This window comes from Alternaria dauci, chromosome 1, assembly GCF_042100115.1.
Source record: "Alternaria dauci strain A2016 chromosome 1, whole genome shotgun sequence".
Lineage (NCBI taxonomy): Eukaryota > Fungi > Ascomycota > Dothideomycetes > Pleosporales > Pleosporaceae > Alternaria > Alternaria dauci.
The window spans coordinates 4,434,803-4,456,253 of NC_091272.1; the positions used below are offsets into that span (position 1 = coordinate 4,434,803).

General features: G+C 51.9%; 10 protein-coding genes across 10 annotated transcripts; 7 read left to right on the top strand and 3 right to left on the bottom strand.

The window, feature by feature from the left end:
• Positions 1-119: 119 nt before the first annotated feature.
• ACET3X_001384 (uncharacterized protein) lies at positions 120-1,206 on the bottom strand. The gene is made up of 4 exons (XM_069446669.1): positions 887-1,206; positions 798-833; positions 530-645; positions 120-436 (listed from the first exon to the last, which is right to left on the bottom strand). Exons 1-4 carry the CDS (start codon positions 1,053-1,055, stop codon positions 383-385), a joined length of 375 nt encoding a protein of 124 aa, XP_069311626.1. The 5' UTR covers positions 1,056-1,206; the 3' UTR covers positions 120-382.
• Positions 1,207-1,560: 354 nt separating this feature from the next.
• ACET3X_001385 (uncharacterized protein) lies at positions 1,561-2,626 on the top strand (the record flags this gene model as incomplete). The annotated part of the gene is made up of 4 exons (XM_069446670.1): positions 1,561-1,598; positions 1,684-1,996; positions 2,145-2,208; positions 2,262-2,626. 4 exons carry the CDS (start codon positions 1,561-1,563, stop codon positions 2,624-2,626), a joined length of 780 nt encoding a protein of 259 aa, XP_069311627.1.
• Positions 2,627-3,318: 692 nt separating this feature from the next.
• On the bottom strand, positions 3,319-4,535 carry ACET3X_001386 (uncharacterized protein; the record flags this gene model as incomplete). The annotated part of the gene is made up of 3 exons (XM_069446671.1): positions 3,319-3,343; positions 3,408-4,132; positions 4,320-4,535. 3 exons carry the CDS (start codon positions 4,533-4,535, stop codon positions 3,319-3,321), a joined length of 966 nt encoding a protein of 321 aa, XP_069311628.1.
• A 984-nt stretch (positions 4,536-5,519) lies between these two features.
• ACET3X_001387 (uncharacterized protein) lies at positions 5,520-7,108 on the top strand (the record flags this gene model as incomplete). Its single annotated transcript, XM_069446672.1, has 3 exons — positions 5,520-5,532; positions 5,589-5,881; positions 5,942-7,108. The coding sequence occupies 3 exons, from the start codon at positions 5,520-5,522 to the stop codon at positions 7,106-7,108; spliced, it is 1,473 nt and encodes a 490-aa protein (XP_069311629.1).
• Positions 7,109-7,811: 703 nt separating this feature from the next.
• Positions 7,812-9,790, top strand: ACET3X_001388 (uncharacterized protein; the record flags this gene model as incomplete). The annotated part of the gene is made up of 3 exons (XM_069446673.1): positions 7,812-8,097; positions 8,155-9,102; positions 9,156-9,790. The coding sequence occupies 3 exons, from the start codon at positions 7,812-7,814 to the stop codon at positions 9,788-9,790; spliced, it is 1,869 nt and encodes a 622-aa protein (XP_069311630.1).
• Positions 9,791-11,454: 1,664 nt separating this feature from the next.
• Positions 11,455-12,571, top strand: ACET3X_001389 (uncharacterized protein; the record flags this gene model as incomplete). Its single annotated transcript, XM_069446674.1, has 4 exons — positions 11,455-11,794; positions 11,844-11,981; positions 12,064-12,381; positions 12,435-12,571. The coding sequence occupies 4 exons, from the start codon at positions 11,455-11,457 to the stop codon at positions 12,569-12,571; spliced, it is 933 nt and encodes a 310-aa protein (XP_069311631.1).
• Positions 12,572-13,210: 639 nt separating this feature from the next.
• Positions 13,211-15,335, top strand: ACET3X_001390 (uncharacterized protein; the record flags this gene model as incomplete). Its single annotated transcript, XM_069446675.1, has 2 exons — positions 13,211-13,774; positions 13,824-15,335. 2 exons carry the CDS (start codon positions 13,211-13,213, stop codon positions 15,333-15,335), a joined length of 2,076 nt encoding a protein of 691 aa, XP_069311632.1.
• A 565-nt stretch (positions 15,336-15,900) lies between these two features.
• On the top strand, positions 15,901-16,779 carry ACET3X_001391 (40S ribosomal protein uS7; the record flags this gene model as incomplete). Its single annotated transcript, XM_069446678.1, has 4 exons — positions 15,901-16,002; positions 16,053-16,093; positions 16,200-16,383; positions 16,462-16,779. The coding sequence occupies 4 exons, from the start codon at positions 15,901-15,903 to the stop codon at positions 16,777-16,779; spliced, it is 645 nt and encodes a 214-aa protein (XP_069311633.1).
• Positions 16,780-17,197: 418 nt separating this feature from the next.
• ACET3X_001392 (uncharacterized protein) lies at positions 17,198-18,283 on the bottom strand (the record flags this gene model as incomplete). Its single annotated transcript, XM_069446679.1, has 1 exon — positions 17,198-18,283. The coding sequence occupies one exon, from the start codon at positions 18,281-18,283 to the stop codon at positions 17,198-17,200; it is 1,086 nt and encodes a 361-aa protein (XP_069311634.1).
• Positions 18,284-19,766: 1,483 nt separating this feature from the next.
• On the top strand, positions 19,767-21,410 carry ACET3X_001393 (uncharacterized protein; the record flags this gene model as incomplete). Its single annotated transcript, XM_069446680.1, has 1 exon — positions 19,767-21,410. One exon carries the CDS (start codon positions 19,767-19,769, stop codon positions 21,408-21,410), a length of 1,644 nt encoding a protein of 547 aa, XP_069311635.1.
• Between the last annotated feature and the right edge of the window lie 41 nt (positions 21,411-21,451).

Genomic DNA, 21,451 nt, shown 5'->3' on the forward strand with positions numbered 1-21,451 from the left:
TTAGAATGATATGGTCGTTCGTTTTGGAGTGGGTGATAGAGTTTGGGTTTAGACTGCGCTTTCCTTTGTGTATAGACACTCGTTAGATAGACTTTAGAATGATATTCGAATTAGACATGGTAGTATTGGTGACAATTCAGAATATGAGCTGTTTCTCAGAGTTGTACCTACAACGACGGTGTGACGTAGAATTACCATTGATACCAGGATCACAGAAGATGGTGATGACCAGACATATGTGAAGGGGAGCATAGGAAAACTTCATCTCACATCGCTCGCGCTAGAGCAATAGGAAGATGCGATGTGACGTTGGTGATGCAATGGTATTTCCACATGTACACGGCCTCGTTTGCTCCACTACTTCGTCCTCCGCTCAGCACGTCTAGAACTCGGAGACGAGGTCGCCCCTCCGCTTGCCGCGCATGTCCCACTTGCCCTGAAACAACCTGTCAGCGATGCTCTTACCCGCTTTGTGGTGCCGCGCCTCTTGTATATCGCTCTCCTCTCATCCGTGCGCGTTCAGACTCACCTCGGTCATGTATCCAGCCGTACCCAGCATAGCCGGTACTGCGACAACGTAGGCGAATGTGAGCCAGGCTGTTCGCTTCGTCCAGCGGAAGTACTTGTGGCGGTTGGCGGTCATGTCTGTTCCTCGTCAGTACCCCATGTTGCCTGTACACTCTCCCCTGCCTTCTATGTTGCGTCTCACGCACGGTGGGATGCAGTTTTATAACGATTGCCCCAATGTCTACGATATCATGGAGTGCTGTGCGCGGCGGGGTCAGTGGTGAACGTACTGGCCCATTTGATGATGGCGGGATCCGCGTGGATCACTGCGTGCTGTTAGCCATTGCGTCCCAATGCTCCTTGCAGCGGCGATACGTACTGCCGTGGTTGTGGCCCGCCATTCTGCGGAAAGTTGGCTGCATGTCTGTAGACTCTTGCGCGTGTGGTAGGGTTGCGCAGTTGGTGATCGTGAGGTTGACGAGGTGCGCGCAATGAGGTCGTCGGAGCTGCGGCAAGTGCCGCCAGGTCTTGGCGCTACACCATAGCATCACGTAGAATGGCCATCATGAGTACAGCAGGATACATGAGCGGATATCCTTAGATTGTTCATGACATTCCAAACCTCTCTAGGAGAATGAACGGTTTCTGCCACCGTGCGATGAGTTCGTGCCTGAAGCTCAAGCTACTAGGGCAGCCAATTCTCTCATCCTGCGACCTAAATCTGCTCATATCACTACCCGGTTCCTCACGTCTTACACACCATCAAGAACGATGAAAGTACTCATTACGGTTAGCAGGAGGAAGCAGAACTCCTGCTTCACGTCGATGCCTAGGTACCTCGGAACGTCGGCCAGCCGACACTAAGCCACGATACGCCCGGGCGGGCAGCGCAATCAGCCAACCACCGACGCGCTGAACGCCGAAGCTTGTGGCGGTATTCGATAAATTCGTCAATAGGCCTGGGTTGTATTTGAAACTTCATCTTCAGTTGACAAAAAACATTTATTTTGGCTGTAAACATTATCAATACCCGTACTAAAAACCGTTGTAAACATGTCGAACCAGCAGGGAGCAAAGATCACCGTTCATTGGTAAGTGGCCGTGTGAGAGCCACGCGACTCCACCGCATTGCGCCATCGTCATCCCAGTAATCACGACTAATCAGCCGTCGCGTAGGCTGAACAAATCCCGTGGCCAGCGCCTTGTATGGCTGCTCGAAGAGCTTGGTCTCGAGTACGACATCGCCGTCTACAAGCGCGATGAGAACAAGCGCGCGGGCGCCGATCTGAAGGCCATCCACCCTCTGGGCAAATCGCCCACCATTACCATCAGGCCAGCAAACTCCGACAAGGATATCGTCATCACTGAGAGTGCGACGGTCATGGAGTACATCTGTGACCACTTTGGGAAGCAGTTGGTGCCAGCGCGTTACCCCGAGGGACAGGAGGGTGTATTAGGTGCCGAGACTGAAGAGTGGATGAGGTACAAGGTAAGAAGACATGGTCTCGTCACTTTTTAGCGTAACAGGGAAAATGTACACGACATAGGCGCGAAGACTAGCTTCTTAGCTTCTCTGGCGTGGACTTCTTCCAATCGAAACAAACCTTGGAGAGAACAAGAAACTGACGCCAATTCAGTTCCTGATGGACTATACCGAGGGCAGTCTCTTTACCTTCCTTGTATTGGCTCTAGTCACTGGAGGTAAGTCACCCCTGCTTTGATGTCAACGCCAGTTCACTAATCAGCAACCCCAGGCATCAAAAGAGCCCCTGTGCCTTTCTTCCTCAAGCCCGTTACCAACGGCGTCGCCGCTAAGGTCGACGCTGGTTTCGTCGACCCAGAGCTGAAGACGCACTTTGACTTTCTTGAAGACTACCTCATCAAGTCACCTAGCAAGGGCGAGTTCTTTTGCAGCGACAAGCTCACCGCTGCGGATATTATGATTCATTTCGGACTTGAGGGAGCGACGCAGAGAGTGCCGCTGAGTGAGACGAGCTATCCCAAGTTGTACGATTACATGAGGAGGTTACAGGAGACGGATTCATACAAGAGTGCTGCGAAGAGGGTTGAAGAGGCCAGTGGGGAGAAGTTTGTTCCATTCAGTGACGCAAAGTTGTAGATGAGCAATCTGCTTGGAGACGTGTATACCCAAGACAAGCACTCTCACTTCCGATCAATATCCTCTTCATGCTCCGATCCATCCGAAATCTTGCCTTGATTCTCTGAATCCGACATAATTACCCCCTCGACCTCTTTCATAAGGTGCTTATTCACCTCTTCCTGCGGAACAGTTCCCCCAAGCGCGTACTCTACAAGATGCGCTCACTCATACGAAACAAGACGGTCTTGCTAGACTATCGTCTCGACTTTGACATCTTCGCCTTCGTGTTTTGATTTGTACCTGACTGTCTAGGTACTGTATCAATATAAAATTCCCCGGGTACCTTTAGGGAAAGGCCCACTAGACAAAGCTAAGATGAGATGCGCTTCTTTTTAGCCATCCTTCTTAGGACAATGTGAAACAACTCAGACAAAAAGCATTCAATGCGAACATATATCCATTGCACACGTTGGTCACGTCTTACAAGAAGATAACCCTGACGTGCTTAGTCTGTGGTAGAGCTACGAAAAGGTCTACCAAGCCAGGCAGCTCGAAGGCGCCCGAAGCTCTGCTTGAGAAGTTCGAAGTTACTTTCGTCAATGTAGCATTTATAATAGACCTGGGCCTTCTACCTCTTAGTCAGACTTCTCCAGATCGCTGTGAAACTTGGTCGACTTCATCTCCTGCACACCATCCCGCTTGTTTCTCAGTCACTCTTCAATCTTCCGTTTCAGGCTATGAAAGTGAAAGTATGGAGTCAGTGTATGTCTCACACGCTTTCTGCACACCCATGACTTACTTCCCTGACTCCTTCTCCAAGTCCATCAGCCACTTGCACTTTTTGCCGTCAGGCGCCAAATACAAGGGATTATCAATAGCTGACCTCCAGAACCCCATGCTCTGCTCACTGATGCTGGTCATGGGGTCGTCATATGCGCGCTCGAGTGCAGCGAAAAAGGCTTTATATTCTTTCTCTAGACCCAATACGCGCAGCGAGCGGAGGATACGTGTAATACGGAGATGGTTATGATCGAAGCGGACGGCCCATTTGGCAAACTTCTTCCGCGAGTCAGGCGTGCGAACGATATGGTACGGGAGCGGCGTGGACGTGGAGACGTTGGTGTAGGACGAAGATATGGATGAGAATGATTCATCTGCCCTCGGGGCTCGGTCTTTTCCTTTCCATACGGAGACGTCTGCATCGACGGGCCGATCTGGGGACGGATTCGTGACCAAGCCCTCCGTAGCGCCCCCTGTTGCAGGTGTGCTATCACCGTCATTCTCTGTCGGCTGAAGCTTAGCATCTAGTTCCGATGAAAGCGGTGCGCCGACGACACCGCGGCCAGCAGCCTTGAATCCGGAAGCTTTCGTCTCACCTTGCTCTTCCTGCAACTCTTCTTCCGGCTTGGTAGACTCTTTGAAACCGTAGAAGCTGAGCATACGCTGGAAGCTCTGTCGTAGTCCCTGTCGTAGCTCACTTCGAGAATGAAACGCTTGCATCACTTCAAGATTGATAACTGGGGCCTGTGTCATAGTCAGCATGCTACTCAAGTCAAGTGAGCATACGAACAGAGTTCTTCGTCTTTAGCGTGCAACCTGGGGCTAAAGATTATACAGGAAAACGCATTTTCTGTACTTTCTCTATGATGTTTGCTGAAGATTACAAGAGTATGCCTGCAAGATATCCTTTCCTGCAGGGAAAGCAACTTACCTCCATATTGAACGGAGAGCCTTCGGGTAGCGGAAAGAGTATCTGGATGTAGTTGTGGGAGGACTCTAGCCGCTGGTCTGTCCACGCTAGTATCTGATGGAGCTGGCGATTGAGTGCGTCCTTAGCGTAAACATCGGGATCGTAAAAGCGAATGATGAAATGGCTCTTCCCTTGAGCGGGTGGTTGTGCGGCCTTTGTGGCCTTGGTAGGACCCATTTGGAAGCGTCTTTTGATTGTATTAAAGATAGGACGAGTATTGTATGGTTCGTAGTTCCGTCGAGTCCTTCGAGGCTTCGTTGTTGATAACGAGGTTGAGTCAGTTGGTGTTGGTGCGGTTGGTGAAGTCAACACCTTGCGCTGGAGGGACTTGTGAAAGTCAGTGTGTACAGTGCGCACTTTCCCTTTTTCTTGGCGGTCAAGCGCTCTATCCATAGGTGAGGTCAGCTAGGGTGAGGGAATGAATGGGAAGGTAATGACGACTGCGCGATTAGGCAGCAACACAGTGTCTCGCCTTGGTATGGAGAAAGCAACGAAAGCACTTTTATGAAGCTACTGTGCTTCAGTATGAGATTTGCTTTCACAATGTCGAGTTGCGAGTGGTGTACCAATCATGGAAGAGATACATCGCGCAGCCGGGATACACTAATTTGGAGAGCGCCTTACCTCGATTAGCTTAGCGTCATTCGCCCGGCTGTCACAACAGCGACGATCTTGCCGTAAATCTTTGCATCCCGCTAATGTTGTCAACTGCATATGCCGGGATGGCCTCTAGTGCACGTGATGCGATTTGGATGTCTATCTTCTTCTGTTCACTATCTGAACGACGTACATCGCAGTGTCAAGGCCGCGGAGTGATTGCTGAGGCCCAGCTGACGTCACTGGCGGACTTTGTTGAACAGCGCTCCTGCGCGCCGCCCCCACCCGCTTCCAGGCCCTTTCACCACCCATGCTCCCTGGCTTCGTAGCTCGCTTGCCAACGCAAACGCAGGGAACATGATAGACAAACCTGTTAAGTTCCGACCAACGCAGGATTCGTTACGCGCTATCAGCAGTAATGCTGTGCTTAAATTCGGTCATGTACTAGTGAAGACTCTGCTTGCTCAACCAACTGCGAAAACTAAACTCCCCTTTCCATATCCTCCGTAATCTTTAAAGACATAAGATTTAAGAATCCACAACCCCCCCTCTTGGTAGCCTGTCATGAGCTCCGAAGGTTAGTCTTTCCAACTTTTCGTTATTCTTAACGGCCTGAGTCTGACAACTTTGCAGAGCAGAAGCCGACACCAGAAAATGGTACTCTTTTTCAGGGATTCGAATGGAACATCCCAGACGACCACAAACACTGGAAACGGCTGGCCGAGCAGCTTCCTAAGCTAAAAGCCATTGGTATCGACAACATCTGGCTACCCCCTGGCTGCAAAGCCGCAAACCCAAAGGGCGTTGGTTACGACATATACGATTTGTACGACCTCGGCGAGTTTGATCAAAAAGGCGCAAAGGGCACCAAATGGGGTACCAAAGACGAATTGCTCGAGCTCACCAAGGTCGCCAAAGAGCACGGTGTAGGCATATACTGGGATGCTGTGCTGAACCATAAAGCCGGTGCTGACAGGACGGAGAAGTGCCGCGTTGTGGAAGTTGACCCAAACGACAGGACCAAGGAGATCTCCGACGCTTATGAGATTGAGGGTTGGCTAGGCTTCGATTTCCCCGGCCGTGGCGAACAGTACTCCAAGATGAAGTACCACTGGGAGCACTTCTCAGGTACAGACTGGGATCAAGCCAACGAGAAGAAAGCCATCTACAAGATTCTTGGCGACAACAAAGGCTGGTCTCAATCCGTAGACGACGAGCAAGGCAACGCTGATTACATGATGTTCGCCGACGTCGACTACTCACACCCCGAAGTCCAAGAAGACGTCAAGAACTGGGGAGTATGGATCACAAAAGAGCTCGGCTTGAAAGGCTTCCGGTTAGATGCTGTCCAGCATTTCAGCTCGAGGTTTACCAACGAGTGGATCAAAAACTTGCGTGAACAGTGCGGAGACGACATTTTCGTGGTTGGAGAATTCTGGTCGGGCGATGTCCAAGAGATGAGCGACTGGCTTGAAGGCATGAACCACGAGCTTGCCCTCTATGACTCGCCTCTCTTGAACAACTTTGGGTCAATCTCCACAACCGAGTCGGGTGATCTCAGAAAGGTCTACGACAACACACTCGTTAAGATGCGACCCGTAGATGCTGTTACGGTTGTAACAAACCACGACACACAGCCAGGGCAAGTCATGGAGACCAAGATCGAGGGCTTCTTCAAGCCTCTCGCATATGCCCTCATTCTGCTGAGGCAGGAGGGTTACCCATGCCCTTTCTATGGCGACCTCTACGGACTCTCTGAACCACACGAGACTCCCGCTTCATGCGGCGGAAAGCTCGCCGATCTTATCCTCGCACGAAAGCTCTTCGCGTATGGAACGCAAGAAGATTACTTCAACGAAGCCAACTGCATCGGATTTGTGCGCCGTGGAACATGGGACAAGAAGGCAGGTCTAGCGTGCGTGATGAGTAACGCAGGTCCTGGTGAGATTAAGATGGCCGTTGGCGAGATACATGCTGGTGAGAAGTGGACTGATATTCTTGGATGGGAGCAAGGCGAGGTTGAGATCGACGGTGAGGGGTACGGGCTGTTCAAGTGTCCCGGTACCAGCGTTGCGGTCTGGGTACGGAGCGATGCTGAAGGACGGGACCGGTTTCCCACAAATTTCGATGCGAATGTATATCATAAGGAATAGATGACGCGTTAAGACTTCCAGTAATGCGCGCGGAAGTCTACGATGTGCCTTGCATGGAGACAGCAATGAGACGACGTGTATTCCATACCTCCCTAGGTGCTCTCAGGGAAAACCTCGAATGTTGGGCAAAGCCTAAGGAGCTGACGTGCTAGTGATGAAAAAGTCATCTGTCGGACTTGCGGTGTAACCTTTCAAAGGTCGAATTACTTGCTTTTGTCTTATCGAGACCCTGTGCGCCGGGTTCCAAGGTTGCAACTCATGGAACCTGCACGAAGATGGATGGGGAGATCGGCGATTTTGCTGCCGGCTTGGGTCCGCCGCACGACCAATCAACCGCAACAACACCGTCCATTTTAGACGTTTCGCGGCGTTTCTCTAGTAAGCGAGCATGCAACGTACCCGCTCTGCAGTGTATTCGACTGTCGTGGTCGCAGGAGCATTTCCTGACGTTTACACAAAAACATTCAACGGCCCCAGCCATGATGCCGGGACCGTGTCGCATGTGACATGTGATCCCCGCGATCGCTATGTCTAGATCGTGGGTCTCGTGTCAGGGCGTGCATCAATTTAACTCCGCTCCTCCCGCTTTTCTAGCTTCTGTCGCCCTCGACGAGCCGAACCCTTCACAACCCCTTTGCTTCTCTTTCTACGACACGTATTCTGCTCTGCGTTTTAGCAACGAGCGCCCAATTGCAGACTTCCCATGTCGCTGATTCAGCATGTTACACAGCAAGAGGGCACTGATCGCGAGGAGGCGTTGGTAGATTTGTTCTTACCGCCTGTCGACCGCCAGCTTAGCCGACAAGATGCTGCGGAACGTCGGCTTTCCCTTGAGAGCGCGATATCGGGAGCTGGCTTTTTAACCGCACCAGGAAAGAGTGTGAGGAGGGTCATCAGTTACGATATAATACCGAAGCCTGATGTGCCCGTAGCGGGTGAGGAACCTGGAGGCTTGACGCCGTACAAGGTGCCGACAGGCAAACGTATTGGTAAGTTTGGCAGCATTCTACGACAATCGGTTCCCAACCACTAACGCCTGGCTGCAGCACAGGTCATCGCAACGGTTCTCGCGTGTTGGTTCGCTAGCGGTATCGTCTTCGGATTTGCAGCTTTGAAGCCAATTCTTATCAAGGAGGGCGTTTTCAAAAATTTGTGCACACCCGAAGAGGTGGATGCCGATGTTGAAGTTTGCTTCGAGCAAGATCTCCGATTGAACTTCTTCTTTTCGCTGGCGTCAACGACCGCAAATGTTTCTGCTTTACCAGTTGGCACCTTGCTTGATCGCTATGGGCCCAAGCTTTGCTTCCTTGTCGGTTCTTTCTGTCTGGCAGTCGGAAGTGTCCTAATGAGTCTCGCTTTTCAGATCGAGCATTTTGACGGATATACAATTGGAAACTTCTTCCTCGCCCTTGGAGGCACATTTGTCTTCCTGCCTTCTTTCCAGATTGCTAACGCCTTCCCCAAGTATGCGGGTAGCATCGTCGCGCTTGTCACCGGCGCATTCGATGCATCGGCAGCAGTATTCCTCTTCTACCGGCTTCTCTACGATGCCAGCGACAGAACCTTCAAGCCTCAGACCTTCTTTCTAGTCTACCTCGTCGTCCCGGCAACAATCGTCATCGCGCAACTGACCTTCTTACCGACCGAAAACTACAAGACTGAGGCGCAGCTTGAGATGAAGATCCAGAGGGCTGAAGATGCTATGCGGGATGTTCATTCTTCCGACGACGAACTCCCCGAAAACGAGATCTGGAAACGGCGCAAAGAACGTAGTGCGCGTCGTAAGGAGCGTTTGAGCAAACTTGACGAGCTAGTCGGCAACGAAGCGGCACGTAAAATTCGCGAAGAGAAGGCGGAGCAAAGACAAGAAAACTCCGGTGTCTGGGGTGCCTTGCACAACAAGTCCGCCAAAGACCAAATGCTGACGCCCTGGTTCATACTGCTCACCCTGTTGACAATCGTTCAGATGGTGCGTATGAATTACCAAATCGCAAGTAAGTAGTCCCTTTGGACTAGGATGAAGAGCAGATTCTGACATCGTAAAAAGCTATCCGTGAACAGTACACCTACATGCTTGGGTCTGTCGAGTTAGCTGAAAAAGTCAACGACTTTTTCGACGTTGCTTTGCCCCTCGCAGGAGTTATCGCGACCCCATTCCTTGGTGCTCTTCTCGATAACGTCAGCACGCCCGGTGTCCTCCTTATCATCGTTTTCATGACCTCCGCTATTGGCATCATCGGTTCAATTTGTGCTCTTTGGGCTGGATATGTCAACGTCGTCCTGTTCGTCTTTTTGCGTCCGCTCTACTACTCAGCCATGTCGGACTACGCAACCAAGGTCTTCGGTTTCGCTACCTTTGGACGTGTGTATGGAACCATCATCTGCACGTCTGGTTTGGTCAATCTGTCGCAGACTGCAATCGACGCCTTGACGAAAGGCACTTTCCATGGAAATCCGATTCCAGTAAACATCTTCCTAGCAGGTGCGGCATTTGTCATTGGTACGGCGCTCGTCATTTATGTCACGGTACAGGTTTACCGTATGCGGAAGAGGCTGGACGAGGAAGATGCCATCACCGTTACCAACACTGACGTTGGATCCATCATGGAGAGTCTGCTTGAGGAGGACGAGCCAAGGTCCTACGGCACAGTCAATCGTCAGCGACAGCCATGGGAGGTCTAATAACCATGCGACACGGCCCCCTTGTTTTCTCCACCTTTCCTGGCCGAATACGATTAGATTGTTTCGATATCTTTATTACGAGTACGACCTGGGTACGGCCATTATCGGATGATACATCACTATTTCTCATTCACAGCATCTTCAAAAGTTACCAATGTCTTACAAGCGGCCGTTTCCAAGTTATTATAATATCCTACAAGTCATCATCAGCCGATCGTCATTATCACTTGTAGTCATCGTCAAGCGAGCGTTATGTGTATGGAGTTCTCGGATTATCATGTATCTTGTTCTTTGTTCAGCGTCGGGCTACGACATTATGCAGACTAGATTGCAGTTTGTAGAAATTGTGGGATATTCCTGTTTTTCTTGGATCATTTCTGTCGCAGCATTGTCTCTAGTTCAAATCGAGGAAATACTTGTTATTCGAAGCTGCATGTGCAGAATGAGAAGAATAGCGTACGAAGTTACACATTGCTCCTTTGCGAGGCAGAGCCGCTGAGAGTACATCTGTCTTAGCGCCAGGGTGGGGCTCTGCGGCCCCACCCTTCCAAGGTTGTACAGCTCTCGGTGACCGAACACCGTACAGATCGTCCGAGATTCTCCCACCACTGTCAGCAAAGACGTGGACTCTGCCATGGCTGTCCCCGGCTTAGAAGGTACGCGTAATCATTTGCTCCAGCCGGGCCGAGATGGCTTGCGTCATGACGCGCTGCGGTGAGTGCCAGCCCTGGAGGCATGGATCCATGAGCATCTAAAGTACCTAGGGACGCCGCCAATTACACGTATGCCACTTCGCTGGAAGTAGAATGGTTCAAAAAAGTCTTGATATCAAACCAAGGCTGCTTTTCTCATTGTCTCATCGAGTGTTGCTGATGTCTAGAGGAGGGTTGTACATGGTAAGTATATCTGGCTCTGGCGAGACTCTCCTGGTCATGGCAGGTTCTGCCCCCACTGGAATCCAAGGCACGCTTGAGAAAATTTCCTTGCCTTCAAATGAGCTAAGATAACGGGAAGGGCTGGATACGAGGGCTGGCTTGACACATAGAAGTCCAGCAGAACCCATGAATGGTAACTACCAAGTAAACGGACAGGCTCATGTCTGTCGATTCAGTTTGTTCCACCAGTTCGGATTGATTGTCAAGATACATACATTATCCTGACACATAACAGCTTTTGACTCGATTCAGAGCCCCAAGCAGATACCCAAGGTACTTCAGAAGCACCCCTTACGCCGATAACGAGCTTGTTCCAGTACGCCACCACCATGGTCGCATTCATGGTCTTTGTTTGGGGCCACCAATACAATCTCAAACCCGTGCCTCAATCTCCATGTTACCAACTGGACCCAATCTGGGGCAGTGATGAGTACGCCTCCTTAATGATTCTATGTGAGAGAACGTTGCCGCGAAACGAAGTTCTGGATAGCCAATCACACAGAAGCATGGCGTAGGAATGAATGGGTCTAGTCTTACAAGTTTGCAGATTACGACGCAGTTGTACAACGAGGCGTCTTGATACCTTCCAGTCTACAAAGGTATATGTATGGCACTCGATATCCAAGTCTACTCTCGAACGGCTCCTACGTGTCTTTCATCCTTTGATCACAGCATCCTCGCAGTACTACCTAAGCCCAATTCCAAAGTCAGCGCAGCACGATCTAAGACATGGGTTATTACTTCTCCAAGACGGCTCTTCTTGCAGTCGTGCTCACCAGCACTCTCACATCCGCTCTTGTCGTTCCCAGAGGCCATCGTCATATGCTACCTCCGTTGTATGCCTACTGGGGTAGCAACCAACACCACTACCCTTCAAGAAGCCAGGGCACTGGATATCCTCACCCGACTATCACAGATAGCTCATCTGCCATAGGCCTTGGGACCCCACGCACATCGTGTGCCACTTCTTCGACCGCAAACATAACACTTCCTGGCTCGAACATCGTGCCAATTGCCTCGCAAACGGGTAGCGGCTACTATCCTACAAGTGATGATAATACGATATATGGTCAGAAGAAACGACATAATGTTTTTCTCAGTAGCTAACAAGATGACAGGTTACCCAACAAACCGTTCGACGAGCCTGATGATGCTGAGTAGTACTATGGTTCACACCGCTGAATCATCTGTACCGCCTCTAGAGACCCCGGTTACATCAGGGTATCCTATTGTTTCTGTTGTGTCAAGCGCTTCCAGTACGACTGTTCCCTTTTTCATTACCCTTATCAGTCTTCGCGACAAGCTTCCTGGCGCTATTAATGACTGACTTCTTCGCAGATACGCCTGTACCATACCCTTCCAACTACGCGACTGTATCGGTAGCGCCTTATCCTACTGCCTCGCTCACTCTCCGAGGCGCGCAACTATCTTACAATACGTATCCAGCCGGCACGACCCCAACAGCATATATACCAATCTCGACAGGATGTACTGAATCATCAGCTTATGGAACAGGATACATGCCGCACAGCAACGTCGCAACTTCTCGAATAGCAAGCGGTATCTATATTTCCAATACATTGGGTTCCATACATACCCAGCATGCTTCATCCAGCGCTAAGTGGACACCACCTCCAATCAGCGCCGGGCTATCCAGTATACGGTCCAGTTGCTTTCGTCCGCGTACTCACATGCTGACTTCACTCCAGGTAATTCAGCTGCGCCTAGTGCCACGAGCACTAGCGCTAAGCCATCATCTACATGCTCAGACGTGGTCGCTACACCTGCTCAGCCAACAGGAGGATATATCATAACGCCAAACGGTGTTGCTCATATGAGCGCCTGACATAAGGACAGGGAGCGACGACAGCAGTAGCATGTGTGGCAGAGGAGCGGGTTCGACGTTTCACTTGTTTTTCGTGTTGGCATCGAGGTGATGCTGTGGTTGGCGGAGTTTTTCATGGTCTTAGGGAAGCCTACTCAATACACTCACTCTCGCAACGATGTTTCATAATGATGGTCTCTGTGTCTAAGTTATAGGTGAGAGGCGGCAAGTAGTCCCACTGTATGCTCTCCCTCCTGTCCTGCACGTGTTGTGAGAGATAACAAAGCGACTGCCTGTAAGATACCGTCTTTTGTTGCTAGTAGTAAAACGTGCGTCCTCGCATGTGATATTTGACCGTTTTTCCATCACAAGGATCAGCCCCAGCTTGTCGAAACGATGGAACGGTATGACGTGGGGTTGGCGGATCAGATGGTCTGTGCGGGTTGCTATGGTGCAAGGAAGTAGCGTCGCGTTGGTGGCTAGTGCTATTTACATTTATCGTCTGAGCTCGCACCATCGCACATTACATAGACGCCCTGCACAACTTCCTTAGATTACCAAAAGTCCAAATCAAACTCACAGCAGGTGCTACCCCTCGACAGCCTACATAACCCTCCCCCAACCGTCAAGTTGGCGCGCCTCAAAGAATCCCCGGTCCCAATGGATCCGCCTCCCCCTCTCTCGCCCAATAAAGCGCCCTTCTCGCCTGGGATGCCCATCTTCCCTGCCAGCCCCGACCGCGCTGCAGGCTCACGATCTCCGTATGGCGGCTCCAGAGGATCGTCACCAGTCCTGTCGCCGTCTACACCAAACCTCCGTCCTCACTCGCCGCTCCGACACACACACCGCCGGACCGACTCCGATGTCTCCGTCACAGCACTTACCGGCATGTTCGAGAACCTCGAGGTTAAGGATCCAAGGGAAGCATGCAAGCGGTTCAAGGAGCTGCTCGACAAGGAGAGAATACGGCATGCAGAGAAACTGAACAAGATCGAAAAGGAACACGCCAAGAAGGAACGGGAACAGGAGATGGCCCTGAGCCGACGCGACATCCGCATCGATGAGCTGAAGAGCGAACTCGAACACGCAAGTGGGTCACTCGGCGAGGCCATCACCAAGGAACGATACGAGAAGGAGCGTGAGGCGAGCAAGGCTGCCATCAAGAAGTGGGAAAAGATTTTTAAGGAAAATGAAGAGAAGTGGAGAGGTGATCGAGCCAGGGCGGTAAGTGCATCGTGCCTATGTATTCGTCTCAGCTACTAATAAGTTCCAGGTGGAAGCAGAGCGCCGCAGCCAAGCTTATGAAGGCAAATATCGTCACGCCAAGAAGGAATACATCGAAGCCAACAACGAGAAGCTCCGGACTTCTGCCATGATACCACAGCTCCAGTCTAAGATGCAGGGGCTTCAGCGTAGCTTGCAGCGGGCCGAGTCGGATGTCAAGTTCAAGACCGACGAAGCTGCCAAGTACAAGAACGAGGTGTACAATCTGCAACTTGAGATCGAGACTGTCTCCAACAGACTGAATGAAGAAGTGCAGACACTGAAGGAAAAGCTGGGCCTGGTAGAAGGAGAACGCGATGCTCTCAAGACAAGTTTGAAAGAGGAGGAAGTCTTACGCATCGCTGCCGAAGGCCAAATACCACTGCCATCTGCCGACCCCGAAGAGATTGACGAATTCGCATCTCCCGTTCGATCACCACGCAAGCCACGCAGCCTCTCGCGCGAAGATGACGACAAGGAAAACGTGTCTCCGAAAAAGAACGCAATCGATCTGCGCTTTGTTGAGCAGGAGCTGGCAGCGGAGAGGCGTGCCCGAGAGCGCGCTGAGGAACAGATCGACTTCATGAAGATGGAATGCCAATTCCAGTGCTGTTCTTGCCGCATTGCTGAGAACAGTGGAAAGCATTACGTTCACGACAACTCCCTAGAAGACGAAATGCAGCGCATCAGGGTCTCGCTACCCATCTCCACACCTCCGCCTAGCAACCACGGAGACGAAGTCATGGAAGATATAGCGATCAAGCAGGAGTCTGTTGAGAATGAGCGCCCCATCACACCACCAGAGGATGTCGCAGTCAAAGCAGACGCTGAAGAACCAGAGACCGTTGTCGCCTTCTCTCCTGACACAGGAACTTTCCGCTCTGTACCCTCCCCAATGAAGCCGCGCCCATCAACAAACTTGGCAACACCTGTAGAATCGTCGCCTGTGGTTGAGATGACCGATGCACCGATGGAGGTGACACACATGCGCAACTCAGTCGTTCCTACTGAGGTGTCTCTACCACAGTCTCGTCCAGCGTCTAGGGTTGACTTTGTTCTTCCTGCTCGCAGGGAGAGCAAAGCTGTAGACATCAGCATCCACGAAGACGCCGTGGATGACAGCGAAGACGAGGACATGTCACCACCGACGCCAGACCGGGAGCCTACCGGCCCTGCAACACCCTATCTCACTCGCACAATCACCACCACCACGACCATCCCTCTTCACTTCTCCCCTGCCACTCCAGCATTCAAGCCCGGCCGAGGGCCTATGACTCCTTCGACCGTCGCACATGCTGCGGCGAGTGCACAGACACCCGTCTTGGGTGAACTGTCACTCAACAAGCTAGGCATCGACCGCGAAGCCGCCCTCGCAGCCATCCGTGAACGCAGAGGACGTGCTAGAAGCATGGCCGCTGGCCACGGAACGCCGATGAAGCAAATGATCGAAGGCGCAAAGGACCGTAGAGACATCAGTGCGCCTGTGACCCGCGTCCGAAGTGTATCGCGGAAGCTGAGATGAGCGATGCAGGGTGGAGGTTTCAGAGAGTGACTGATGGCTGCCATGCTGACGAGGGCGCAGCGAGAGTCGTGATACCATTGATTTCCCCCGTTGCGACTTTACCTTGCGCTTAGCGGCATTGCAATGGCGTTGGAGGCTCTTGCTGCATTTTGGATTTCACCTGGCGTCTGGCTTAATGCATTTTTGGCTTGGAGGGCAGCGACTGCGTTATATACCACAGTTGTGCTTTTTTGCTAGTTTTTACGATATTGTAATTGAGTATGGTCATCTTCTGCTCTTACCATCCAAGATTTCCCAATGTTACTGGTTGTGCAAAGTATGCGGAAGCTGTGACGGCGAGAACTGTGAACTTGATCATGAGCGTGTTCCTTGCCCCCACAGTCATCGAGAACGAGATGGTCGACAGGCGCGCAACGCTGCCAAGCCCCGCTAGCGCACCATTGGCGGATCAAGCGAGCTGGAAATTCAATGCCCACCCAGAGACTGACTTCAGTATTCGTCGAACAGCGACTACGAACTTTGACGCCCATCCCTCTCTCTCCCTCGCACACCGACAACCGCAATCATGTCTGACAACGGAGAAATCGAGGTCGAGAACCCCACCGGTATCAACATCCTTCCCAAGGATGTCACCGACGAGCAGGGCAGCGTTAAGCTGTTCAACAAGGCAGGCGCATTGCGATTTCCGCTCACACGCACACGGCTAACAGCTCGCAGTGGTCCTACGAGGAGGTCGAGGTCCGCGACATCTCATTGACGTACGTTTCCCCCACGATATCGCGCCGCATACCTGCATAAAGGGACAACGGTGGCATTGGATACTTTGTATTGCGCTGCGAGACCTTCGGCTAACTGAAGCCGCAGCGACTACATCCAGATCCGCTCGCCTGTCTACATCTCACACTCCGCCGGCCGATATGCCGTCAAGCGGTTCAGGAAGGCCCAGTGCCCCATCATCGAGCGCCTCACCAACTCGCTCATGATGAACGGCCGCAACAACGGAAAGAAGCTCATGGCTGTCCGTATCGTTGCCCACGCTTTCGAGATCGTACGTCTTTGAGCCTCCAGGCTTTCGAATCGCGAAAGCGGCATGGAATGCCTCCAAGGAGATGGCTGACAATGGCAGATCCACATCATGACCGATCAGAACCCCATCCAGGTCGCCGTCGACGCCATCGTCAACTGCGGTCCCCGTGAAGACTCCACCCGTATCGGTTCCGCCGGTACCGTCCGTCGCCAGGCCGTCGATGTTTCTCCCCTCCGCCGTGTCAACCAGGGTATCTCCCTCCTCACCATCGGTGCCCGTGAGGCCTCTTTCCGCAACGTCAAGAGCATTGCCGAGTGCCTTGCTGAGGAGCTGATCAACGCTGCCAAGGGAAGCAGCAACTCGTACGCCATCAAGAAGAAGGATGAGCTCGAGCGTGTCGCCAAGTCCAACCGATAAAGGCGTGCGTTCTTTGTATGGGTGTGCATGGTGTCTCTGGGAGGAGTTCTTTCGAATGGCTGTTCTGGTCGCATTTTGATCGGACGGGATGAGGGATCTTATGCATGGCATGGCTTTCCTAGGCGAATAAGACCTCTTTCATGGTTGCATGACAAAAATGGACAATACGATACCACGTTCAGATGAGCAGTCGATGCGTGCGAGGTGATGTTGATGGCCACCGACTGGCTGAAAGGAGCCAGATTCGCTGTTGGCAGTCAATTTGACAGCAGCAAACAACCACTCCATTGGCAACGCCATGGCGCCCGCCGTGCATGTCATGTTGATAGACTCGAGTGTACTATTCAAAAATGATGTCTATGGGTATCTTGTGCTTACACTTTCTGTGTGTATATCGTGCTCAACGTTAGTTACATGTCTAAGCGGCCGCCCTGCCCAAGACTGCCCTCTCCAATATGCCGCCAAACTCTTCGAAGCCGACTTTACCGCCATTGCTCTGCCCAAGTTGCTCGGCCTCTGCATAAGCTCTCGCCATGACATTTTGATCGATCCTGACAAGCCAATCTCGCCCCGTAATCATAATATGTCCTCCTTCCTTCTGCAGCTGTTGTATAAGCCCACTTGCTTTGATCAATCTTTCAACCCAGAGCCTGTCCTTGCCCTCATTCCACGCCGCATCCACGAGATCCACAGCCCCCTTCTGCCTCATCTTCTCCCTCACAAAAGCAACCACCCGTTCCCTCCTCGCAGCCTCGAGCTCAGCCTCCCTCTTCTCCTCTGCCTTTCGTTCCTCCCGCTCTTGTCTCGCCCTTTCCCGGATTTCTTCTTCTACAGCTGCTCGCCGCGCTTTTTCCGCTGCAGAAGCTGCTTCGCGTTCCTCGCGGCCTTCGGCTTCTTGGAGGCGCCGCATTTCGGCTTCGGAACGCAGCCATTCGTTGTAGGCGCGTTGTTGGTCTTTTCGGGCGAGCGATTTGGCTTTTTTGGTGCCGACTACTCGTTGTGTTGGGGGTGGGCGGTTCGCGTTCTGTTGTGGTGGGGGGTTTGCGGGCCCAGGGGCGAAGGCATCGTCGGGTAGTTGGCCTTCTTGTTCGTCGTGGTTGTGTTGTTGGGGATGGTGTATTTCAGGGAGGTCTTCAACGTGGGCTTGACGGGGCGGTGGTGTAGGCGCTCGAGGTGGTCGCGCGGCTTCTGTACCGTCGTCTTGCAGGACCAGACGTTCGTCTAGGGGCAGTTGTTCGCCCTGTTCTTGTTCTTGTGGGTGTTCTCGATTTCTAATCGCTTGTTCGACTGCGCGATTCGTATCTTCGTGGTCTTCCCTCTGATCTGACCCTGACTCTGGTGCCTGCCGTTGCGCATTGTACCATTCGCCTATTTGTGGGGCGAAATATAATGTTCCACAAAGGATTGCTGTGTGTAAGAGATCTTGCGACAAAGGTGTGCCGGATCGCGTGAATGGTAGGAGGAGGTTGAGAATCGTGAAAGGAAGGGATAGTATCGCTCCCATGTTGGCAGACGTTCGTGCTTGCGCAAAAAGGGTTTGCGAATTGTGGAAGTGTTTGGTTGAGAGATCGGAGTGGGGTTTTCCGCGCGCGGTGGCCGTTCGGTAGTAATTGACAGCCGCTAACGGTCCATGTAAGGGCGAAGTGTCTTCTGAGATGTCTGGACTTTGCGCGGGTCGCGTAGTGAAAATGGTGGCTGTGGTGTCGAAGATGTGATTTGTGCGTAAGACAATCTTGAGTCCAGATTGATGATGCAACTGCCAAAGCCCGCCATAGGGCTGAGAGCTAGTGCTGCACTGGTGCTAGCTTACATCTTCGGCAATTAGGGCAGTGAACGGGGGCACCTTTCCACCCGGAACGATGCCTGCAACGTCTCCAGGGCTTCTAAAGGGCAAATTCTGCTTATGCCCCTCCTGCAAAATTCGTACGACTTATCTGATCTTCTAGCACAAAAAGGCTCTGCAACACGGCGACAAAGCGTCCGTGACTGGAGAACATGCTCTCATCATCAATTCGATGAGCTGGAGCAAGATCGCTTGCGGATTCTATATTCTGCATGCGCAGCCATGCTCGTCTTTCTTCTCTCTGCACCAGTACACGGGTATAGCCAATCGACACCCTCTGAACAAGCAGTGAGCATCTCTAGCCAATTAGGCCCAAGCGGCACAGCTGCTAAGCGTGAGCATCTCCATGGGGAGTATTTTGCAAAACGCCCATTATTTGTTTTATGTAAGGTGTGTGGCAATCGCTAAGCTATACGAAGCTTACAAGTCAGCAAGGAGCGATGCCTACTGCTAGAGGAGTCCGCGCATTGACAACTTGACTCTCTACACACATCGTCTTCTCGCAATCCCCACCTGGGCATGTAGTCGATCTCATCTTATCACCGTCCATACCCGGAACCTAGATCCATGAAACCCCGCATGAACACGAGACAAAGGAGGCTCAATAGTGTAGCAACCACACCTGGGTGTCGTACGAATTTACACGTGAAGGGATGGGCAGTCGCGAAGAAATGTAACCGATCTACATTTCCTAATCAGGTGGTGAGTTTCCCCACCCCTCCAGGCTAGCAACAACGCCGTTCTGGATTGCGACTGCGATTTCACCGCGTTCACCATGCCTACGCACGGAAGGGTTAAGGGTTGGGCCGTTTGCCACCCCACATACCTATAAGGCTTTCTGCGGTGTGTTCGACGACGCTCAAATCTACACTCTCCCTCATGTTTCGCCAAGTTGCTCATCAAGGTTGATTAGTTCTTTGCAGCTAGGTCCTCCAATCTGGAACAGCTCCAAGCTACATCTGACGCAATATTGTCCTCTCCGCGCGCTAGCTTGACTCGCGTCGTCATCACCACCTTGGCCCTACAGTTGACCAAAGCTTGAGTATTTTCTACAACCTTCACCGATCTCCCATAGACTACCTTAGGATACCTTGTTGCTGTATCATCGCGCACACACGTCACAGTAGAGGAGCCCACCATCAGCATGGTCGTTGCAACAACGGATGTCTGGCCTAACACGGCGGGCTTCGACACGAACTACGAAGAAAACGAGCCCGTGGCTCTCAGCGTCAAAGGCACCATCCCCCGGTATGCTGCAGGTGTACTTTACCGGACAGGACCACTCGGCTACAAAGTGAAGACAGACGACGGAAAGCTCTGGGCGGCAAGGCATTGGTTTGATGGATTCTCGTGTGTTCACCGCTTCCAGATAGACGCCTCTCCCGATGCGGACAGTTCACCAAAGGTTACATACCGCTCTCGGCGCACAGTAGATGAATACCTTGAGATGGTTCGCAAGAACGGCAGACTCGACAGTACCACGTTCGGCCCAAAGCATTCAGATCTGTGCGAGAGCGTCTTTAGCAAAGTCATGAGCATGTTTGTGTCAGCACCAAGCGAACGCAATGTCGGCGTTACCCTCTCTATCAACATGCCAGGAAGTGACAAACTGCCCGGAGCTACGAGACCTACAGCAAATGGTCACACCAACGGCATTGACACTTTACACGTTCGAACAGATTCTCACTCGATCAAGCAGATCGACCCCGACACTTTGGAACCACGGGGCTACGCTTGCCAACAGTCTCTTCATCCAGAGTTGAAAGGGCCCTTCTCCGCTGCTCATGCCAAGTCCGACCCCAAGACTGGTGACCTGTTCAACTTCAACCTTGACTTTGGTTACAAGAGCACTTACCGCATCTTTCGCGTTTCAGCGTCGTCTGGCGAGACGGACATACTCGCTACCTTCCATGGCACGCCTGCATACATCCACTCGCTGTTTCTAACAGAACATTACGTCGTTCTCTGTGTCTGGAACAGCCATATCACATGGAGTGGCCTCTCGCTCATGTACCACAAGAACATCGTCGATGCCATAGCACCCTTCGACCCAAACTCCAAAGCTACGTGGTACGTCGTCGATCGGCGCCACGGTAAAGGACTTATAGCAACTTACGAGAGCAAAGCTTTCTTCTGCTTTCACAGTATCAACGCTTGGGAAGAACCATCGCCTTCTGACCCCACCAAAACAGATATCATTACCGAGCTCAGCATGTTTGAGAACCTGGATGTTGTTAAGCGCTTCTACTACGAAAACCTTATCTCTTCTATCGATACACCCTCGTACTCGGGTGAGAAGCGTATGTCAGCTTTACCGATGCAGGCACAGTTCCGTCTTCCGAGCATTGACGCTGGCGTTTCTACTCTCATGCCCGCCGAACTCTTGTTTCAGGCTGAGAAGTTCAAGTCGATGGAGTTGCCTACGTTGAACCCTGCATACTTAACGCGACCCCACCGCTACACATACGGTTGTGCCGACCGTCTTAAATCTTCCTTCTTCGACGGCCTCGTCAAGTTTGACAATAAGACCCAAGAAGTCAAATATTGGGAGGAAGAGGGCCACACGCCTGGCGAGGCTATCTTCATCGCTGATCCTGATGGCGTGGAGGAAGACGATGGCGTGTTATTAAGTGTGGTTCTTGATGGGTATGCGGAGAAGAGCTACTTGCTCGTGCTGAGGGCGAAGGATTTGACGGAGATGGGAAGAGCAGAGATGGCAGGGCCGATGAGCTTTGGATTTCATGGGACATTTAAGGAGTCGAATAGGATGTACAGAGGTGATGTATGAGCGGTGAAATCATACTGCACTGGCAGTATGCGACATAACTA

Bases quoted from the DNA above. Each gene is read 5' to 3' on its own strand.
- ACET3X_001384 (XM_069446669.1), bottom strand. From the start codon at position 1,055: ATGCTATGGTGTAGCGCCAAGACCTGGCGGCACTTGCCGCAGCTCCGA. The intron at 834-886 runs GTACGTATCGCC...AACAGCACGCAG, and splicing joins GGCGGGCCACAACCACGGCA to TGATCCACGCGGATCCCGCC. The intron at 646-797 runs GTACGTTCACCA...GACGAGGAACAG, and splicing joins CGCCATCATCAAATGGGCCA to ACATGACCGCCAACCGCCAC.